Source organism: Simochromis diagramma, unplaced genomic scaffold (assembly GCF_900408965.1).
Source record: "Simochromis diagramma unplaced genomic scaffold, fSimDia1.1 OVJJ01000603.1, whole genome shotgun sequence".
Taxonomy (NCBI): Eukaryota; Metazoa; Chordata; class Actinopteri; order Cichliformes; family Cichlidae; genus Simochromis; species Simochromis diagramma.
The window spans coordinates 6,985,041-7,007,997 of record NW_024387414.1 but is presented as its reverse complement, the minus strand read 5'-3'; the positions used below and the strand labels follow the sequence as shown (position 1 = coordinate 7,007,997).

The 22,957-nt window shown below is 38.5% G+C and overlaps 1 protein-coding gene across 1 annotated transcript in view; it reads right to left on the bottom strand.

Annotated features, from left to right (window-relative positions):
* Positions 1-1,615: 1,615 nt before the first annotated feature.
* Positions 1,616-22,957, bottom strand: part of LOC120721031 (synaptosomal-associated protein 25-B) — a 36,446-nt gene continuing 15,104 nt past the window's right edge. Inside the window, exons 2-8 of the mRNA XM_040011033.1 lie at positions 21,972-22,078; positions 19,880-19,921; positions 12,853-12,901; positions 6,660-6,777; positions 3,607-3,726; positions 2,325-2,469; positions 1,616-1,745 (exon numbers count right to left, since the gene is read on the bottom strand). Of these exons, the coding sequence (XP_039866967.1) occupies positions 1,677-1,745; positions 2,325-2,469; positions 3,607-3,726; positions 6,660-6,777; positions 12,853-12,901; positions 19,880-19,921; positions 21,972-22,043 (615 nt within the window). The 5' untranslated portion in view covers positions 22,044-22,078 and the 3' untranslated portion in view covers positions 1,616-1,676. The remainder of the gene's footprint in view (positions 1,746-2,324; positions 2,470-3,606; positions 3,727-6,659; positions 6,778-12,852; positions 12,902-19,879; positions 19,922-21,971; positions 22,079-22,957) is intronic.

Sequence of the window (22,957 nt, the reverse complement as noted above, 5' to 3'; positions counted from 1 at the left end):
ACTTCTGAGTTCATTTATTCTCTTAAGCCTATCTCTTGAGCCTACCCCAGCTCATAGGGCAAGGGGTGGAGTACACTGTTCAACTATTCCAGATAAAATCCATACATGTCAATTACACTGTGGCTCTGATTCCTTGCATAACAATTATTGTACTTTATTCTGAAGAAAGACATAAAAAATACAGAATCTGAAAATGCTACTACAATTGTTAACCAACTCACACACTCAGATTAGGTGTTAACTTGTGTGTAGTGTAACACTGCAGACATTTAACGCCATTACTCAAACTGTTTTCTCACCACCTCCACTCTGTTCCAAAAAAAGGAAGAAAACTCAGTATGATTCTACAGTTATGATAGTTTTATTGGCATTTTCCAAGGTTTTATTTTACAGTGATGGTCACAGTTTGGAAAGGTAAAGAGACATGAAACAAAGAGTGGCACCATTGCAGATAAATACGGGTCCCTCCTCTGTGTGGCCTACATAGTAGCATGCGGTTTCCATGTTAGGGTATATTTGCTTGTTTAACTGAATTAATTTGTGTTTTCTAGCAGCAGATGGACATGCATAATACGTTTAATGCACTACTTTATATTGCTAGGGTTGGATCATGAATAAATTGTAGCATGGTACGTGAATAAGTTGTTGGATCGATTGCTTGACCTCTGACCTCCATCAAAGCCTCACATCCTTGTACATTCACTGTGATTAATGCTAATATTTGTCTGATTATCAATGATGCTATTCAGACCATAAGCAACTGCAGTTGTTCACCTACACACCAAGCCTTATAAGCGGTGGCTTTTATAGATTTCAATGCATTAAACAAACATTTTGCTTTTGTTTTTAAATGGTCAGATTTCGCTCCCTGAGGAAAAATACTTGTTCTATACAGTTTAAATGGCATTATATTCTTTTAAGACTGCTCTGTTAATTGAGTTGATAAAATACCAGTGTATAGTCTTGACCAGAAAGCCACATCTTCATCCAAATGGCCCAGACACTTGGTCAACTATGGCCATTAAATGTATTTAAACAGTAGCCTTGGTAATAAACAGTAAAGGCTGCATGTTCATTTGGTAACTTCAAATCACTGTGGCCTTATTGGTACTGTAGCATCACAACATCTTAACTGTTGAATACACTGTGTGACAACACCAGAATACTGATATGAGTGAAGGACATTTTGAAACGGGGGGTACATACAACTTATCTTACACATATACTTTTTTTTAAAAAAAAGAAAGAATGATGAAGAAAACAGGACACGTGATCTAAATCACTGAAACCATTAAAGAAACACTATGTACAGCATGGAAAGAGTTTGACTGGTGGTTGTGTAACTATTTTTTTTTTAAACAAAATTAGATGAGCAACATCACAGAACAACACTGACAACAAGGACTGGAAGTGATGCAGGAGTTGGAGGGGCGAGCAGAGCAACGTGTGATATGTGCATGTGTGCAAAACTCTATCAGTATCACAATAAAAGCATAATTTTGCAGTGCCTGCTACTAAGCAAAGGAAGAGGGCGCCAGGAGTCGATGTTAAGGGCAGGGATAGGTTTGGTTGAGGGTTTCTTTTTTTGTTTGTTTTTGTTTGTTTTTTTTGGGGGGGGGGGGTGGGGGGTTAGGGTGACAAGGATTAAATAGGGTGAAAGCACTTTTCGCTGTAGTTTAGCCACTGCCCAACATCTTTGTGGCACGCTGGTTGGCCTCATCAATCCTGGTCTTGTTGGAATCAGCCTGAAAGAAAGAAGCACCAACTGTTATAGAGCTCAGGTAGGAAAATGTGGTCAAACCAGTGCTAAAGAGTGGAGAGGGGCAAATTAAATGAAGATACTGAATGGATGGATAAAGTATGCAATGGCACGTGAATCAGGAATTCCCCATTAGTGTGTGAAATCGGGGCTAAATCTGATCAAAGTCAGCACAACTGATTTATATCTGCTGTTATATACCCTGATGCCAAGCCTGTAATCCATTAGCCAACTTCTGTTTTTTCTATACAGTTATATTTTGCACATATTTTTGTGTTTTATTTGCATTACATAAAATTCCAGCATTGGAACGGTCCAACTACACGTTCTGATTTTAATTCCTTTTTTCGATTTCTGTCTTTTTCTTCTTCTTTTTTTTTAATGTTTTGAGAAATTATAACCTAATGCGTCAGTCTAGATATATTTCAAAGCGTCATTTTTGAAGCTGACTTGTTTCCATCAAACATCATATATATTTATTATACAGATATAAAACACCATCCCATATCAAATAAACTGAATACTGTTCATGGTAGTGGCATAAAAAGCTCTGACTGCACACTACCTTGTCCATGATCCTGTCAATCTGGCGGTTCTGCGTGTCAATCTCCTGACCCATGTCCAGGGCCATGTGACGCAGGTTGCCAATGATGCCGCCCACCTGCTCCAGGTTCTCATCCATCTCATTCTCCCGAGCATCATTTGTTACCCTGAAAAATTCACAAGGTTGAAGTGAGACTGCTTATTGGCTTAAGGTCAATGGGAGCTGTTGTTGGATTGTGCTGGAGAGCATTTTAATGGAGTTAAATTGCTTCCTAAAAACATGTAATATTAATTTTAAAAAGCCCTTATCCAATCCTTATTCCTTACTAAAAGGTCTTATTCATGCAGCCCCTCAGTTTATCCATTGTCTGTGAGTCATTGTAACTCATTTGCCTCTACAGGAGGGTTTCTTTAAGTCTGGTGTGTTCTGTTTGACTGCTTCTTGCAAACCAAAGGTTTAAATAGAAGGCGGTCAGGTTTCTACCTGTGAGGAATTTCTGCTCTCACTGAAATCATATAGACAGAAAAGTAGAAAAGCCTGCCCTACTGGCACAAAGGAAATACCTGTACATGTTCTAACTTAAAATATTAGCATTATTGGTGACCATTTTCTACTGTGAAGTACGTGCACAACAGAAAATAGGTTAACACATAACACATCTACTTTAAGAAGGAAACACTAACTACTACAGTGTATTTGTCTCTAGTGAGAATGAAGGGTTAGAAACATCACGTTTAAAAGTACAAATGTTCACCTTTCAGACAGCAAATTACATAACTAGGTATTACTGAATGACTTTCAACATGAGGGCTGAGATCCCTCTGGTAAGCCAAAGATAGGTTTCAGGTAATTAAGCTGCAATACATAAATAAAAATAAGTTTTTGCTTTAAATGGTTAAACGCTGATATAGGTTCAAAATGTTGTCGTGGGAACTATTGTGTTTATATAAATATCGAATTAATGCATAATTAAAGAGATATTGCTGCAGACTGAAATGTCTCCACAGTTCGTCAGTATTTACATCTTTAAACATTAATACAATTTGATCTGTTCCTGAGGCGAAACTCAGTTGAGAGATTACCAGTCACATTGTGCATAAGGAAAGAAAACAGTTACTTAAAGAGTCACATGAACAGTCGGCTCCAGGATATGCCTCCAGTCATTACATAATTACATACATAAACACTACCACATATCTCATTTTGCACAACAACCAAACCTGAGCATTTATGCACAGAGTCAGACACAAACAAGCAAGCTTGGGGCGTACACAAACCAACACCTACACACATGAATGGTTACCTGCGGATGAAGCCCCCACTGATGGCCATCTGTTCGCGTTCGTCCACCACTCGTGCCCCCGGCTGGCTGTTCACCACTCCATCCTGGTTCCCTCCCCAGGCCTGGCCCCCGCCCTTAATCCTACCACACATACAGTTCAGTCAGAGTCAGTGTAGCTTTTTATTCTGTGTGTGTATGTTTATGTGTGTGCATGTATATGCATGTTTGTTAATGACTGAATGGTTGTGTATGTGTGCATTTGTGGGCTGGTTTGTGTATCTGAGTAAACATGTAAGGCAGCCAGTGAGTGTGAATGTGAGTAAGCAGCTTTATCCATGTGGATTTATTTCTTGCTATTTACTATCAAAACATATATATATGAATATATGTTTAGAAGACACTGCAGATGGTTTTAAGCCAATTAGCCACCTAAAAGCAACATGCCAGCCACGTATGATAAGGTTACATACATGCATTTGCAGTCTGTTAGCAAATAATTGATCTAACATGCAGATCAATTGAATCCAACACAGTAAGCTTCAATGTGGCTTATGCAAGAAAGGAATTAAAAGTTTAAAAACAAAACTTCTCCCACAAGCACATACAGAAAAGCACAAACACTGAACACAACAAGCAGTCTCCAGACAGAAGACACACAAACACAGAGATGTAAACATGCAGTGAGGAGACATGCAAGGCAGAAACATGATATTTGACATGAAAAAGGAAAAATGTAAAAAAGGCAAAGGCTCCGATACATGCTCTATCTATTAAAAGAAAGCCGTTAGATCCAATGTGATTTAAAAAAAAAAAAAAAAGCATATTAATTAAAAAAAAAAAAATCCCTAAACATACAATGTGATCATTTTGCATGGAAGACTTGCTAAAACCAGCCCTTCATTTCATCTGGATGGATAGATCAGTAGGAGGATTCACTGCATACAGTCAAATAAGCAAATGTAATTCTTAACATTTGTTTTATAATGCTTGGAATATCTGGTAGGTGAAGATTTCCACTTAGGTAAATTTTGTTTGGTTTTCAGCCAATTACAGCCCATTTGAGGCAACACAAATTCACCCACCAGGTATTCTAGACATGCTAGAATTCTTTTTCTCATGCTATTTGACCCAGGGTTGCCATACAAACAGTCTCAATCAAATGAAACATATGACGTAACCACAGGATTACATAACTACTGGTTTACAAAAGGGAGGACCAAAGAGCCATAGAATAGACAAGCTCTGAACCCCAAAACCAAATCTTCTGGAACCAGAATAAAGACGGATTTTAAATACACCCAAATATTAAATATTCTCCAAATGGGAAAAACAGACTTTACTCATACATAATGACTGATGTGTTGAAGTAAAGCGAAAAGGATAGTGCTAATGTCAATGTCACTGTGTTGGACAATAACTATCTGTTGTTCAAATGTAATGTCATTTCCAGATTAGATCTAAAAATTGTTGCTTTACACACTAAAGGCAAACAAAAATACTAAAAAAAAATACCAGTTAAGTAATACAGGAATAAAATCAGATATAACACAAAAATCATTTGTTTGGTTCTGCGTAATCCTTTCCTCAAAAACAAAAGAGCAAGTTTTACCCAACTCCCCATATTCATGGTTTGTACCTTTGTACATATAATGTGCATATTGTTAATCATTAAGACTTCCCTTTATTCACTCCCAGGCAAATATCTGAGAAACACTTTGGGTGTAAACCAAATGAAAATAAAAATACAATTTTCTTATATATACTTTTGGTTTGTAAGCCACTTGTATTTTCTATAGCTCTGAAATAGTATAACCATATCCAGCAAATGTATTTGTCCCAGCGTGTAGTATGCTCAGACATGACTCAGCGGCCATAGTTTGGCTGCTAAAAGGGTAGAGAACAGATCACACAGGAGTTTGGCAAAACTGACATTAGCAATCCAACTTAACTTTAAAAAGTAAATATACAGATTTAAGAACTTTAATACTGAAACAGTGGTCAGAAAAAGAAAACAAGTTTGCCTAACTCATGCATGAGACTGTAATGTGCAGGGCAATGTTGAGGGAAGAGAGGTAGGATTCAATCTATAATCAGAGGTAAGGTTGTAAATTTTCCCAGCTTTCACTTCCTTAAATATATATATGTGTTTATAAGTGATACAATAACACCTTTAGTTACACTCTACAGAAGCATAGAGTCCTTCCTATTGTCACCAAATTCATAATTTTCTCCAAACAAATTCCTGGATCACTGGGGGTTGCTCTCTAATATTGTAGGATCTTGAACTGACATGGATAGAGTATTTAAAAATGCAGATTTTCACCACATTGTCTGCAAAAAGGCAAATAAACACATTTCCAAAAGGCTAAATGTGAAATATAAAACTTTAACGTATGTCTCTGAACTGGAGGACCCGTCAGACTGACTGGCTGTGACTATCAAGTAACTGTGTAATCCAGGATAAGCTTTTTTTTACTTGATAACAATAACAACCAGTAAAACAAAGTTACCTTTTTTCTTCATAGAGTCCTATTGTTATAAAAAAAAGAAAAAATAGAAAAAAAGCTTGGATTCATTTGAATGCACTGAGGCATAACCAATTATATATCTTTATGTAAGGAGGCGACTAACTGATTTGTTTCTTGGTTGGACTTTTACACAGCGTGATGCATCATGCTGCAGGACGTTAGGGTGGGAGTTTGGGTAGGGTTTGGAGTGTTTCTGTGGCCGAGATCCTTGCAGATGCTGCTCCCTGCTGGAAGAGAATCTCTCATCCAATGTGGAATGAAGGGCTTTTGACAGCTGCTGAGGCTGGACAGAAAATACAGTGGCATCCGTATGTTGTTCATGCATGCACACATTCTCTCCCTGCAGAGTCTTAATTTAAATAATCTGTCTCACACTCGTGCATGCAATGCTGGTGCCTGTTCAGAGAGCGTGCTGTTGTGGCTGTAGGCCTGACTGCTCACACCACAGTTCACCATGCTCTACACACCAGAAGCAGGCAGATGGATAAAGAGGCAGGTAGGCAGGCACTGAAACACATGCAGTCAGGCGACATAGGCAACACCTACTTGTTACAGGGACATGAACATAGACCACAGAACTGTCCTAGATTGTTCAAATTCTTTTCTGCATCCTTCATGTCCTTATTGATTTGGTCCATCCCCTCCTCGATGCGTTCCAGTTGTTCTGATTACCAACACATTGTCATTTATCCCAGCAAAAGAACGTAAGCACATGAGAAGAGAAGAGAGGAAGAAATTGCAGGGTGGAAGGAAGGGGATGGGAGTAGAGAAGGGGGACAAAGGAGAGAAGACAAAAAAAGACATTGACTGTGACAAGAGAGACATCAGACATCACCATCACCACCACCACCACCATCACCAGCACTGGACAGGCAAGAGCGCACGACTCCTGGCCGGTACCTACTTTTTAATACATGGGCATATCAGACCACAGCATTGTCCTATATCTTTTAAATCTTTCTCGGCCTCCTTCAGGTCTGCGTTCACCTTGTTCATGCCCTCTTCCACACGATCAAGTTGTTCTGGTGAGGACAAAGGCATGAGAGTGTTGAAATAAAGTTGACTGGTTTGTATCGAGGGCTGGCGCTCTACGCTAGATTGCAAGAGGCAGACTGTTTTTTGCTAGATGCAGAAGGCAAAGCGGGCAAAAAGCATTAAAAGTATCAGATGAACTTTAATTTTTCTTCATCTGGAGCTTTCCATGTGACTTTTAATTGCATGCATTTCTCGTGATAGCCTTTTTTTCCCCTACCTCCATGGGATCATCTTTTCTCAGTAAGTATTTGATGTGAGTGGTGCTGAGAATCAGTAGCAGTATGCTTCATCCAATTCTGCAAGTGTACACAAGGACATTTATTCTGCCACCTTAACTGCTTAAATATTACTGCATGTCAGTGAGAATAGAAATAGATGACAAAGAGAGTGAAAGACAGAAATTCGTGGCTTAGGTGGCTGAGAAGCCTGAGATCCAAAAGGAAGGAAAAGAAGAAAAAAGGATCAGAAGAGGCAGAAAGGGCCAAAAATATTTAAAAGGTCTCAAAATATGATAGGTTAAGTACAAATATGGACGGACTATTGTTGAAAAAAACTATTACTGTGCCTGTGTAAAGGCATATCGGAGGGTTAAACAACACAATGCCGCATGCAAAGCATTAAACAGGCTTCAGTATTAATGCCACAGAAAGAGAAGGTAATGCCATCTATAGGTGCCACCATAGTAGTTACTCTGGTCATTCAAACTGATTGAATAATCCAGTCATGGCGCCTGCACATTTTAATAAAATCCACCAGTGTATTATTAAGACAAAAGGAAACAATGTATCGATTTTTCAGTCTCAAGCCTGGCTGTAACTGCGTGATGTAGATAGAAATGAAAGCGGTCTGACACTGCATACCTCAGCCAGGGCTTAGAATTCACTCTACCCCATTCATGAACTGAATCCCTGGATAAGGAGGAATATCTGGTTCCAGATTAGTCTTATGATATTTAATTGAGAACACCAAGAAAATCTCTCCCGAGTTTTCTTACGTCAGTGTGATACTATTTTTGTAAAGCTGCAAAATGTCTACTTAAAAAGAATTCTTCAAAGTATCCTCAGATCCAGATCAATTTCAAGAGTTAATCACGTCAAAGTTATCCCAAGTTCCACCTCTAGAAAAATTTCCTTGCAAATGAATTCATAACCTTTTAAATAATCCTGCTAATAAAATGACAGACAGAGAGGCTCAGACATATCGCTAAGCAGAAACCAATATTAGTTAAGAAAATGCAAAGGATAAACTTCAACTCTTTATTAATAAACTAGTTATTATGAACATATGTTACGGCCCTAGCTGTGCCTCCTGAAACTGCCCTTGTGTGGGCGTGGTGTTTTTCTCCGCCTCCTCCTCTCTTGCCACTCCTACCCCCTCTGTTTCTCTCACTCTCCTCTCTCCCCAGGAGACAGCTGCTCTTGGTTAGCCTCGTTTGCCACCTGAATCCAGTCAGCAATCACCTCTGAGGCTATCTAAGCTGGGGATGAGCTGTGAGCAGGGGGGTTTTTCTCTGGTGTTCCCACATTGGGTGTCAAAGTTGTTGGGCGAGATCCCATAGTGTGGAAGCAGTGTGCAGTGTAACTGCTTCACGTGAGTAGTGTGGGCTTGTGGGCCTCGGCAGCAGTAAAGCTAGCTGCTGCTAGTGACAGGGTGAGCTTGTGGGCCCCTGGAAGTGCCTTCTCGTGTTGTGGAGTTTTTGTTTGGTTGTTGTGTCCTGTGTTGTTGCAACCTTTTTCCTTTTTCCAAGTGTTATCGGTAAAACGGCGTTGCCGGCTCTTTATGTTAAGATTATCTATAATAAAGACTATTTTATTTACTAAGAACACCTGTCTGTTCTCCTTTCATTCTGTTCTGGACTCATTTGTTACTGGTCCCCTTACTCGTATGCCTAGACCTTTTCGGGGGGGACGTAACAACATAAATCATGACAAAATCGTTATGCATGTTCAGCCTGCAGGGGCCGCATTTATAAAACTGACTGACCTTGATTTAAATAGAAAACTCCTTCATTATTTATATATAAAACCTTTTGCAAAGTCTAGACTTATGTAAGTGATTTTCTTGCTTATGTATTGCAATTTCCGACACATATCCAAGCCTGTGAAAAGGCTGCTTGCTGAACGCAGCAGTGACACACTCCCAAGTTACATGTTTAGCTTTGTTTGTTAACTCAATGTTTAGTAGACTTTATCTTCTCTATTAGTGGCCATCGTCTGTCTTCACAAAAGGTTTAGTCTTGATTTTTTTTTAACACTTAGCTTCTTTAATGAATTAAAAATAACTAAATTATTTTTGTGATCTTAAAATTAAGTTCATGGATAAACACAAATGCATTTTGTTTTAAATGACAACCCCAGATGGAAAACGTGATCGACAAAGTTTAGTGCTGTTTGCAAAAATTTCACAATTGTTAAAAACTCATCCAAGCAGAGTTGTGTATAATCCATCAGCCTTGAGTCTGGTTGAATGTAGGTCACACAGCATGTAACAGCCAAGTAGGGAGGGGCTCATTAGCTGCAGTAAGACCTCCATCACAGGTGAGACATCTCTGCAAGAAATGACAAATCTCCTCCGGTGTGACCTGTGCATGAGTGTGCGTGCATGTCGTTTAGTGTAAAGTGCAAAGAGGGATTAGTCCCCGCCCAGTTTACACCTCAACAAGAGTGTACTAATTACTACAGGCATGACCAGCCCAGTGATTTTCTTTAACAGAAATATAGGAGGTAATTCTTATATCTATATGTGAAGGAGACACAAATAAATTACCATCAGTAACCAAGAGAGAAGGATAGACAGAAAAAAAAGAGAGAAAAGAGAGAAGAGAAAGGCAGTGCAAGCAAGAGAGATGTAGGGTCAGGTACAGAGGACATTAGTTTAGAGGCAGAGGTAATTTAAATCTCTGCATTGATTGTTGTCCTGTTATTACAGCAGTGAGCTGTGTGCTGTGGCAAGAGTTACTCAGGGGGAAAGTAGATGTGAGGAAAGAGAGAAGAGGAAAATAGGCTATCTGTTCTTTTGACAGGCCCATTACTGTAGGCTGCTCTCTCATGCATAGAACTGCCTGCTTAAGATACAGACATATTTCCTATATGGAGGACCAGAATTAAATAACAAAATGTGATTTCACTATAAATAAAATTGAATGTGCCACGAATAACATAGTAAGATGTGACAGAACATGGTATTTTATAGTTTGCTTTGTAAATGTTTATCTGATGTTTGTCTTTAATGAGATAAATATGGTAAATGTAAAACCATTAAAAAATAATATTCACAAATAAATTCATAATTCATAAATATAAAGGGAGATCAATTAAAATGGGAGCGAAATTAAAGCACAGAAGGATTAATATAAAGCTAAATAAATACATTAGCAAAAATAAAAGTAATATTTATTTATAATATTTGACCTGAAACATTTAAGTGTGACACATACAAAAAATACGAAATCAGGACAGGGGCAAGCACTTTTTCACACTTTTTCAGCAAATGACTAAATGTTTAGATATATTTACTGGATATTAACTGTACATATTTACTGAGAATTTCTTTCTTCCTCCTTTGTTTGTTATTATAGCATTTCTGGCTGCCTGTATTTTTACTTAAAACTCTTTTACGCATAATCCATGAGCCTTGTGTCTCTACATGCATCCACGAACCACCAGATTTTGTGGTTATTAAAGGCAGAAAAGTAGTCTTCAAATATTATTATGAAGGTTGGAAAAACATACAAATTCAGTCAGTTTCAGTATGTTATTAATTTTAACTTCTGTGGGACTCAAACCACTGACCTCTGACTGGTAGTGCTGGTAGTAGCCTTCACTGAACTTCATTTTCTTCACACACTCTAATGCATGTTTCACAGAGTTAGTGCAAAAAAACCTTTCCATAGTTCTAGCACACTTTTTAAAAAATAGTGAGGACTCTCTGCAAACATGGAGACTTTTTCAGAGACGATAGTGTTCATACACTTTTTAAAAAATTGTGGAAAAAACTCAGAACTAACATAACCATTGGTGTTAAACAGTAAGAGGTCTTATTTCTATCTATAAGCAAAGTGTTTCATTCATGCAGTCAAGCTAACATGCTAACTGTGTCCATTTAAAACTAAAGCCACACACACAATGTTTTGCTGTTGTAATGTTTAGCTCTTTAATTTCAGCTCTACTCAGTTTACACTTTTTTTTTAAGTGAATCTTAATAAATTGTCACATGGACTGTTTCATTCACTGTATTCTTCATTCTAAACAGGTTTTGCAAAGCCAGTGCTTAGAGCTTCCAGTTAAGCTAGCTAGTTGAGCCACACATGATGGTTACTGGGTGTCTGCACAACTGGCACAACAACATGTATTACATCATGCATAAAATCTCCAGTTACACTTATAACTAGGTTATGTTTGAGTTTGAAAACAGCTGGAGTTACTACGCTCTGACAGTCCGCATGTGTTAATTAATACTTCAGAGTGATGTACATGTGTGTAGTTTGCGGACAAACGGTGAAGGGATTTATAATCCCTACTTTGAGGGTAAACATCCATGATTTCCATTAATCTAAGTGGCTTTCAAAAGTAATGGTAATCCACCCAGAGTTATGTACCAAGTATTAAGAAATAAAAATACTATACTATACTACTATAATACTTTTTTCCCTCTAAATTTGACTTTGTTGTGAAGTGCGTTCAGCTGTTTTGCTCAATGAAAATCTTAAAATGAAGAATCTCCACAGAAAATCATTATTTGTTTGACTTGCTCCCAAGTTACGTAGACAAAAACAGGCCGGAAAAGGCTCTTCTTGAGTCATAGAGTGAATCTCCCAAAAATGACTTTGGTAAGACACATTATCTGTCACTGACTGACCTCTGAACATTTAGACCTGACAATCAGGTGAACCGCAAACATGTTAGCTTGGTTTAACAGAGAAAAGTAAAACATGTACTTAACATACAGCTAAGAAAGAATCCAAGTTTTAATTCACAAGGTGTAGGGCTGCAATGATTGTGAAATGTGGGCTAACATCAATGTGTAGTGTTAAACTGACTAACAGCTGATGCCTGTTTATGTTGTTATCAACCACTGCCTTTGACAAATCTCATGATATCTGAAGTGGATGGTGAACAACGAGGGGAATATCAGCCTGCATCAAAGCTCAGCTGATGAATTGGTGCATCCATAAGCATGTGACTGAGAAAAGGGCATGAAAGTGTAATACAGGGAGGCAAAGCAGAAGGCAAGCTCAGCAGCACATTCCAGTATACTCCGTTAATCAAATGTAACTTTTTCTTACTATTGTGGCTTCCGCCACTGATAAAAAAAAGTGTTGTGCTGCAGTCAGTTTTACAGTGATTCTGTTGTTTTGGTTTGTATTTTTAAAAAGTCGCATCCCTAAAAGCCAAACTTAATCAATGTTTAGTTCAGCCTGAAATTATGGAAAGAGAAAGCCAAGAAGAAGAAGCCAAGGTTGATCTAGAAGAAGTAAAAGTTGCAAAGGGTCTCCGAACCTGTGGGAACCCCTTCATTTCACTTTTCCCTGTGCAGGTCTGCTGTAAGACCATAAATGTCATTATTTTTCCTTAAACTTGGTCTGAGAATCTAGAGTGTTATACTGGATGTACTGATGACGACTCTCCGATTGTACACCGTGAAACTGCAGCAAGAGAGAATCAGGAGCAGAGCAGATAAAAGTGATCTCTCCCTGTCAACTTACCTCCCTGCTCATCCAACATGACGAGAGTCCTGATGCCAGCATCTTTACTCTAACAGACAGACAGAAGGAGAGGTGAGAAGACGACAGCAGAGAAGAGAAGTGAAAGGAAGAAGAGAAATAAAGTTGACAGATGAGTGAAGGTCAGCAGAGCAGAACAGAGCAAAGCTATCAAAGCAGCAGCAAAAGTGGGTCAAATTGCAATCTGAAATCACATTTTTGAAACTGATCCTGAGAGGCACAGCAGAAAACAGCAGGGACATTTTGACAGCTTCTTGCTTTACAAAACTGCTCCTATGTCTGTGTGCTAAATATAAAGATTAAAGCAGATGATCGGCTAGTCTGCTCCGTCCAAAGGTGACAAAAACGCACCTCTGAAAGAAAACCTGATATTTTTATCTTTTAAAATGGGATAAAAGATATTTAAGCAACTTTCAGATGGGTTCGGGGTACAGCTGTCTCCCCCAAAGGAGTAGTGCACCCCACTGAACTGCACAAAATAGGGCAGGGATAGCTCAGTAGGTAAAGTGGTCGCCCCGTGATTGGAAGGTCAAGGGTTTGAATCCACTGAACGGCTACCCTGAGGTACCCCTGAGCAGGTCCCTACACACTGCTCCCCAGGCGCTGGATTGGTGGCTGTACACTGCTTCAATGGGTTAAATGCAGAGAGTAATTTCCCTACAGGGGATTAATAAAGTATACATTAAAATGCTTTTTGCTTTTTTTTAGTTGTAGCTCGAGAAATATGGTAAAGGAACTGATCGGACTTCCAAATGTCCAAAATACAAAACTAATTGTGTCTAACGTTGTGTAAAAAGCAGGAATCATGAAGGAACCAAAGGATCTGCTACAAACATCCTACTGTCAGGCACCACAGGACGCCCCCAGAGGTCCCACAACAATGTGTGAACAGGCCAGGAAGCAAAACAAAACCCATTACAATGTTTTGGCTGTTTGCTGTGCTGATATGTCTGTACAAAGTATCCATCTTTTGTGTATTTAGTTACATATGTTAAAAAGTTTACACATTTAGAATAAATCAGTCACAAATCAGTCGTATCACTGAAATTGATCCACGTCTATATCAATGCTGAAAAAGACTGGGTCTGCATGGGTCTGTATGAGTAAAGTTAAACTGGATGAGGAAATTTTTCTCAGTATAAATAACATTAAAAGACAAAAAACATGAGTTTTGATGAAAGAAATTGATCATTCTTAGCATCGCATTCAGCTGTGCCAATGTTTGCAGATACACTTGCATAAACCCTATGGGAGGGCGGCTTGTTTCCCCAAGAGGGCTCATGGGAAATCATGCGAGGGCAGCCATGGCCTCAGAACTACAGGACAGGATATCTGACCTCGCCAATTGGCAGAGTCTCACGCGGTGACATCACTTCTTTCTGCATGGCTAGTTAAGGACACACATGCTCACAGAGTATCAGGACTTTTTCACACTTCACTGTGAGTCATAAAGTCACAGGATACTGTCCCCCCACCCACCCAAAAAATTTCTACCCAATGAACAGATAAGGCGCTTTCTTTCTTTGCACTTTGTTTTGATGTTAACCATTTGTAAATATGTGAAGCAGACCTCTTTTGATATATTTCTAAGCATATAAAGTCAACTCGTGAAGTAGGAAGAATAAAAATAATGATATCTTAAAGGTGAACTTATTTTAAGCTTCTTAGAGGCTCAGTGCTGCATCTGTATCAGTTACAGTCCTTCAGATAAACACAGCTGGTATTGATCTTTCATTCACATTTGCACTTTGCTGTCTGGCTTACCGGTGTGTTTAAATGTGATGCTAAAGGGTCCTTATGTTGGAATCCACACAAGATTAATTGTAAGGACAGATCCAGCATACTATTGCTACAGGTGCCAAAGGACACTTTGTGCGTACTTGTTGCACAACTGTATTTAACACCCTCTCATTAGTTTAATCTGTAACAGTACTTTGAAATAATAAAAAATATGCATATTTTGAAACTATTTAAAAGGCCATGTTCAGAGATGGGCTGGGGTACAAACACACGGGAAACACACAGCAACCTGCATGGCATTTTTTTCTAAATTAATTTGGTTACATTAGGCGCTAAAACTACTTGGCTAGAGTTGAGAAAAAAACATGATTTGCATAACCACACTTTACTTCCAGCTCACATGGCACATAAAGGTACCTCGATACTAGTCTGGTCTAATCTAGCCTAAATAATAAAGGTCATAATTAAAAAGCTTCATCAAACTAGCTATGGGATTGTTTTCTGCCCCTCACAATACCGCTGATGCATTTCACGTATTTGCCTTGTGATTCAATAACGATACCACAATAACGGCTGAAAACATGGGTTGTTAGTTTGTGAGTTGAAGTGAGTGTACCTCATTGGTAAAACTATTAGTTATACGTCTATTTAGGCTTAGATTATAATTTACAATTCATATCACTTCACTAATAAAAACAGCTTGTATGAATACAAAATAGCATGTTCATCTTGTGTAGTTTACTCTCCGACTTAAGGCCTGACACCGCTCATCAAATCGGATCTCTTGTGTTATTATCTGCTTCACAGAGACACTGAAATCCAATTTTATGTCCTTCACAGATTTCTTTATATCCATCTGTTTATCGTTCACATTTCCCCTCGTCTGATCTACTCGTGTTCATCTCCGTCTTTCATTCTTTTACTTCATTTCCACCGCTCTCATCTGCTTTGTTCACGTATCACAAACCAAGGAGCAGTTTTTCATTTCTCTTCCTACAGGCCTGACATGACGATAACATCTTTCATAAAGACTTTAATAATCTGCGGGTCCTCGTTTATGAAACCTTTTCAAGTTGCTGCGTGAGTTTATTCTTCTCTCTACATCGCTCCGCTGCTGCTACAGGATTGTTATTATTGTTATTTAGATGATACATTTACCACTTCGCTGTTAATCAGTGAATTTCAAAATCAAAGAAAAGTAAAACCTTAAGAGTTTAGCAGAAAACAAACAGCCTGTTCAGCTTTTTTTAAACCACAAAGTCTAATAGTTTTCAGTTATTTAAAGAGCATTTGCAGATGATTTCCACATCACCTACCAGCGTCATGTTATATCACACTACATGACGTAATGTTTTCCTGCCAGTGACTACCAGGCACAGTGAAATCTTCTACAATGTCCGACATGAGTTGTTCAATACACATTAGAGGTTTCTTACTACACTCTGCTATGACATTGTGTAATGTGATGTGTTTGCACCAAGATAATGGTACAGGTCTGGGTTTATTTCTGTCCTTCACATTAGCAGTGGCCTATTTAAGCTACAAACCGCACTTCTGTCTGCCTGGCTGGCCCTTCTGAGCCAAGCTCTCCTTACACACTTTCACTCAGTTTGTGGGTTCGCATGGAGGGCCAGCCACATTAAGAGCTCTTTCCAACCAACTAGACTTAATTGAAGTGCCTTAAAAACCCTCCAAGTCTGCACTAATGCAGGTTTACTAACCACACTTTTACATCTGATATGGAGGAAACTGTGCTTACAAGTATTAATTCAGTTTGGTTATTTACTGTCTCAGCGATAAAAAAATAGCCTTCATCTAAAAGTGGAGTTTTGTTTTTGTGTTTCTAAATGCCAATATTAAAGAAAAAGGAAGACGAAAAATAATGACGCAGGATCATTTTGAAAATCATGTTAACACCTGAATTCAGAGTAGATGCTGAAAAGCCACATAATTATATAACAGCTGTGCAGAGGTTTGTCTTCTGCTTTTATACCTTTGCTCGTCTGTTTTCACTCTGTCTATGTCTTCTTCACCTGATCTACTGGCTGACTCTCTTTGTACAAACAGTCATTTTATTGTGACTGTCCCGCTCATTTATCAGTCATTAAAACAAAACAGCGCTCATGTCGCTCATTGCTCCTGTCCAATTTGCACGAGACAACGACATATTACATCACCGACTGTAAGTGGCAGAAAATTAATGGCTCAAGAATAATAATGATGAATTGACTGGAAAATTTTACAACTAGAAATTAAACATCTGAGCATAAAAGGGGAACTTAATCAGAAAAGCAGCCTAAGATTTTATTCTGGGATCTTGAAGATGGATGCGAGTTTAATTTAATTATATACTTTCCTGACTATTAGCTTCTGTCATTTTATATCTTCTCCGCTCCCTCAACAGACACTCGCCTGATTTAATCATCTATCCTGTTTTTGGTCTTTGGTTTGAATATGTCATGACTTTCAATATGCATGTGGCTCATACTGAAGATAGAAATAAATTATCTGAGCTAAAACTACACATACGTCAGTGACTGTGACTAATCTGTAGGATGGTGCCAGAAACCAAAGTGAATGTTCGGATTTATTATACAAGGTTGTTTTTTAATATGTCAGTTTCTGTTGTTTTAATAATAAAGAAAATAATTCTTTTAATAAGTAGGATTACTTCAATAAGTGGGATTATCCTTCAAAATGCATCATTTTTCAAATCATAGCTACCCTACAAATAACACTTAATCTTTACAGAAGAAGCACACACTGTAGAACCAAATTAAAACAGTATCCGCATGCTAACCCTTCAGGGACACATATTTAATTTCTTTAAAGAATGATTTGGTACAGACACACCCTTGGACAAAGAGTGGTTCGACTCTGACTGCACTTCAACTTATTCCATTAGAGTAAGCTTCACTATAAGCTCTTGGAGTCCAGAGGTCAGCACGTGCTTACAATTTCCTGTAGGTGCACTGTGAGGTCAGAGAGAGAAACCTCACTTTGACCTCCAAATACTGTGAAAAATTTAGTGAATTAGTTTGTGTTTCACTAAATGGGGTTCCTTTATAGATGACACTCAGGCCATAAACCCAAATAAAATCAAAGATTATTTAATGATATTTGCTGCATTATCAAAGAAATCTCCAGAGACCCGTTCTCTACCAAGATGAAAGCAGACAGAAGCGCCACACAGTGTCTGCTTGTCTCTATAGTTATTTCATTTGTTCTCAAGTGGAGACCATAGTCTGGGATGATCGCAAGAAAACACAACCTGTGCTTCAACTCAGAAACAGTTGGCTGCCGGCGGAGCTCACGGGCACGTCACTGCAACCCCGCTCCGCGGCAGCTGAGGGACCCCTCATCTGGGACTCTCCTCAGCTCACACACACAAACTACACCCTTTTTGGCTCCTACCTCAAAGCACACTGTGCGCTGTCGATATTACGTGCTGCACAATAATGTTTAATATTTAGTACTTACTGTTATATTCCCATATATCATCGTGATGTTGTTTATTGTATTGCTCTCATTTTCTTCTGCTTGTTTTCTTTTTTCTTTCTCAACAGGTGGTCCAGGTGATTGATATATGTATTTTTTTTTTTTGTCTGCTTATTTAGTTGGTTTTTGTTTTTTTGCCCTTTGTCCCCGTCCCTCTTCTCCGCTGTTCTTTTCCTCATTCAAGTCTGTCCCGTATCTAGCAAGTTAAAATAAAAAAATAAATAAAATAAACAATAAAAGGTGAATCAAATAGACCATTACGGCAAGGCTGGGATGGTCAATTTGGTAAAGTAAATCCGTTGGGCATCTTTCCTCGCCTTTAGACAATAATTCTGATGGCAAAAGAACCAAATGGGACAGGCAAAAAAAAAAAGAAAAAAGAAAAAAAAGAAACAGTTTTGTTATCTTCAAAAGCCAGAAAAAGGAAAAAAAATTCTTTCGATGTGAATGAAAAGCTTAGTATGTAGAGTAGGTCTCCCAAAGGACTTCCATTTGTCACTCATGGCTTTCTCCCATTAGACATGGTCATTTGTCCAGGGGTTAGTGTGAGGTCATGTCTCCATTTCTGCAGCCAGTGTGAACACACCGATAAATAAAGGACATATGAACAGCTGTTTGCTGCTTTCATCTTGGTAGCACTTAAAGCTAGAATATCCTGCTGACATGTAAGCTAAAAGTAAAAACAACAATATCTTGTTTTTTTCCTGGCTCAATCGAATGACAAGTACTTTAGGCATCGTAGGTAATTCAAATGATACTGTACCATAGGAGAGAAATCTAAATGAGTATAGATTTGGAAATATAAATATATATATATATATTCCATATTTTTTTCAGCAACAAGAAGAACAAGGAGGATTCTTTCAAACAGAGCTCTGATCTCAACATCTTGGGGTCAGTCTGGATCACACAAAAACACAGAAAACACTGGTGCAGCTTAAATTCACTGTGACAAACTGCAGAGTTCTCCAAATATTGACCTCCTGATTAAGTTAGTGTACTTCAGCAAGTGTTCAGCGCTTGGCATCCTGCTATTTTTAGATCCCTCTGTGGAGAGTCTTGTTCTGACCCCTTGTGCATTTGTGAAACTTAATCCATCAAACTCACCTAACTTGTTTGTTGAGGATCATCTGTTATGATAAATGTTGATCCACAGGCTAAACAGCAGTCGTCATTGAAACAATCAATGAGTTCAAAGCCTCAGAATCAGGTCAGTAGTGCAAACAGGAGCACGGTTATCGTTCTTCCAGGCTTACAAGCCTGATGGACGACATTTATTGCAAGCCATTTTAACTGTGAGGTGTGCCATAGCTATCACACAGCATGTTGACAACATTTTCTGGCCACACTAGCACACCTAGTGTTCATCACTGTCCTACTCAAGCAAATCTTTTGTCCTTTGCTCAGATTTGTTTAAGGATTGCTATTGTGACACAGTGGAGGAGCTCCACCATGCACTGGACATGCACAAGTGCAAGTCCTCAAAAGAAGAAGAGGAGGTCCATCAGGTATTTAAGTACAGGGTCAAAGAATACTACTTTGTGGAAGTTATAGAAAGTTTAGTAGGCCAAGTGTAGATCTTTTGGGACTGACTAACCAAGTAAATCCATGTGAAAACTCAACCTTAGACATTAAGCAGAAGCACAGGCGAGGGGCATGCACAAGAACAAGAAGATCTCACAGTTCTGGTAAATCAGCACACGTTTCTCTCTCTCTCTCATGTCTTTTGTATCTGTTAATGTGATGTGTGTCATTGAATCACTGGACTCACCTCCTCCACAAGAGCCAGCATGCGCCGAGTACTCTCCAGAGACTGCAGGGAGAGAGAGAAAGATTAGCAAAGGATTAACTTAGAGTCCAAAGGAGAGCAAACACAGACACACGGTGTGGCACCTGTAACAAATTTCTCAACAACATCTCAGTGTGTTAACGTAGAAAATGTATTAAAAACATAAGGTGGAAAGGGAGAACGGAGGACCACTAATATGGTAAGACGAATGAGTGTCACTCAGTAATATAGTTACACCTAAATGTTCCTCTCCTCTTGTCTGATTCCATGATTCCTACTGTTATTTGCTTTGCCTCCTGTTGCTCTATCAATCTAACGTTCCACCCATTTCTCCTCTTTTCCTTTCCTCTATTCCCATCACAGGACCTACATTATCTCCTCATGAATGTTTAATAATGCCATTTGAGCTGATCCATCATTCTGCAGCATGGAATTATCTGCTCTTCCTGAGCTCCTCTCATCTCATTAAAAAAGGGCAGAGTTCTTCCTTATCCAAAAAAAAGCACTTTCTTGATGAAAGATTCTTAGAGCTCCAAATGCTGAAACAAGCTGAGGTCACTTTAGAGCAGCTGTATCTGTCAGCTTGCAGGCTTTAGAGATACATTTGTGTCCTTATGAGAACGGTCCATTTTCAAATGTCAAATTATAATTGGAAAGTCACAGAAAAATCATTTTTTACTGGAGATTTCAGTTTTTATGCTTGTTCCCTGTTTATGTGGTAACTTTGCCAGTGAGCTACATTATCATTAGTTAAAACTTGGCGCTGTTGCCTGAAAGATTCTCTGCATGTTTGTAGCTGATGTAAGTGATTAATTACAAAGTAAATTTTTAAATAATAGCTGATAGATTTCATAAATAACAGAATGATTTGGAATCACAGTGTTTCACACAGAACTGGATTGTTTTTACTTTGTATTTAAAGATGCAGAGGGCACAGGCTTGTTCTCGTAAATAAATTATTCACGATAAAATTTACAGTTATTGTAAATAATATTCATCATCCTGTGAATGGACTACAGATCCACCATCTTAGATACAGTTGGCAACAGTAGTCCTTATTCTGCTCTGCAGCCTCGATTAGCTTCAACGTAGCAGCACATGAAATACACTAGGTTCATAATTTATCGGACAAAGACGCAGTTTTTATGGCTTTTCCTGAAAACCACCACAGGTGAGTTTAAATCAAATGACCATGGTGTGATTTAAGTGCAGTCTTTGAGTCTGCACAACAAAAAGAAAAAGAACGACGTCTTTCAGTCTGCACTGTTTGATTTAAAATCCAACTGTGTCTTTGTTCTACAAATTATGGACCTAACTGCATAAAAGAGGCAGTGCTACTGTTGCCAGTTGTTGTCTGGATGGTGGAGTTGGAGTCTGACAACTAGCAGTTCAATCTATCTGGACCACAGAGAAAGACTAGATAGAAAGGAACAGCGTCAGCCAATAATGGGCTAAATTGAATGGATCTTCATTTCACACTGACAGAAAAATAGAGAATAGATTGTAATAAATATTCAGGCAGCTGTCAATATTGCAGGAAAGCATATCTATGAGAAATATTACAGTGTAACTGTCACATATTGTAAATTAAAGATAAAAAATATACTCTATTACACTACTACTATATATTTTCAGCCTTATAGGAAATATTTTTTCTGTAAATCCCATCTCTTTAAAGTGGATTTATTCTGCTCATTTCCACTTATATAGTTTTATTCTTTTAGAGTAGCTTTGGATTTGATTCTCAGTTGCATCTAATCCTCAGTTTTAGCTCCAGTCTCTTCAAAGCCAGGCTCCAGCTTTCTTCTGATTGGCTAGCCTGTGTTTATAAATGGTTTAAACAGCAGGTGGGTGGGGCTTATGCGTCCAGAGGAGAGGAGAACACCTAGTATATACATATTTAGGATATCGCTTTTCACTGGCATGATACAGAGCCACAAATATGAAAAAAACTGTCTGATCATGAGCTTTTAGAGGAGTCTTAAGAAACAACAATGTGTAGAACAGAAATGAAAAACACTTTAACAACAACAACAACTAAAACCTCTAAAAAAACACGTTTCTCTTACTGTACCTCATCAGCTATCTGGTCTGCACGTGTCTGCAGATCGGCCAGCTCATTGCGCATGTCCGATTCGTCTGCCATGACGACTGTTGTACTTTGATGTCAAAGAAGAAAAACTAGAAAAATAGAGAGAAGAAGAAGGGGAGAAGCAGGGTTAGTGCACCAACAACACAACAAAATCTATTGCACAAAAGATGCTTTGAACAGCAGACAAATCACAGGGAAGAATCTGATTTCTGAAAGTAAGTTGTTGTTCAAATTAAAAAACAAAACAAAACAAAGAGACACATGATGCTGTCATTAGTGGGAGTGTTTTTGCTTCAGGCTTCAAGTTTGAGTAAAAGTATGACTGCAAACTAAAATCCAGCAACATGTTACAAGGCATTTACCACAATCACCTTCAACCTGCTGAATACAATTCTTACTGCCAATCAAACACAATAAAAATTACTTAGCACTTAGCTCTCTATCCAAAAAGCAGTTCTGGAGAACCATCCTGGCAGTGCAAAGGCAGGGAAGCACAGACTTAAATTCATTTGATCCAATTCAAATTAAAGCAAGATATCCCATTTACATTTAGTGTTACCATGCAACCTATAAACACACAACCCATCTGCACTGAGAAAACAGCTGAATTCACGATTTAAATATACCGAGATGACGCACGTGGAGGTGTGCATGTTAGAACTGAGTGTGAATCTCAGCCACACACACACAGACTGACCACGCTTTGTAAAAAAAAAAAAAAGTGTCTCACAAGCTGAAAGGTCACCTAATTCTGCTACTGTCTCCAAACTAAAGTAAGCCAGACAAAGGCACAGGTGTTAGCAGTAATCTTTAATCTCTGCATTGAAAAAAAGAATACAGCCAGCAGCACTGCTTCCCTTGTCCTGGGATGTACCTAGATCCGATCAAACTATGTGCACAATCGAGATGAGTGGAAACTTTTTAATTCCAGAGATCCAAGGATTATATTTCAGTGTCCACATAGGAAT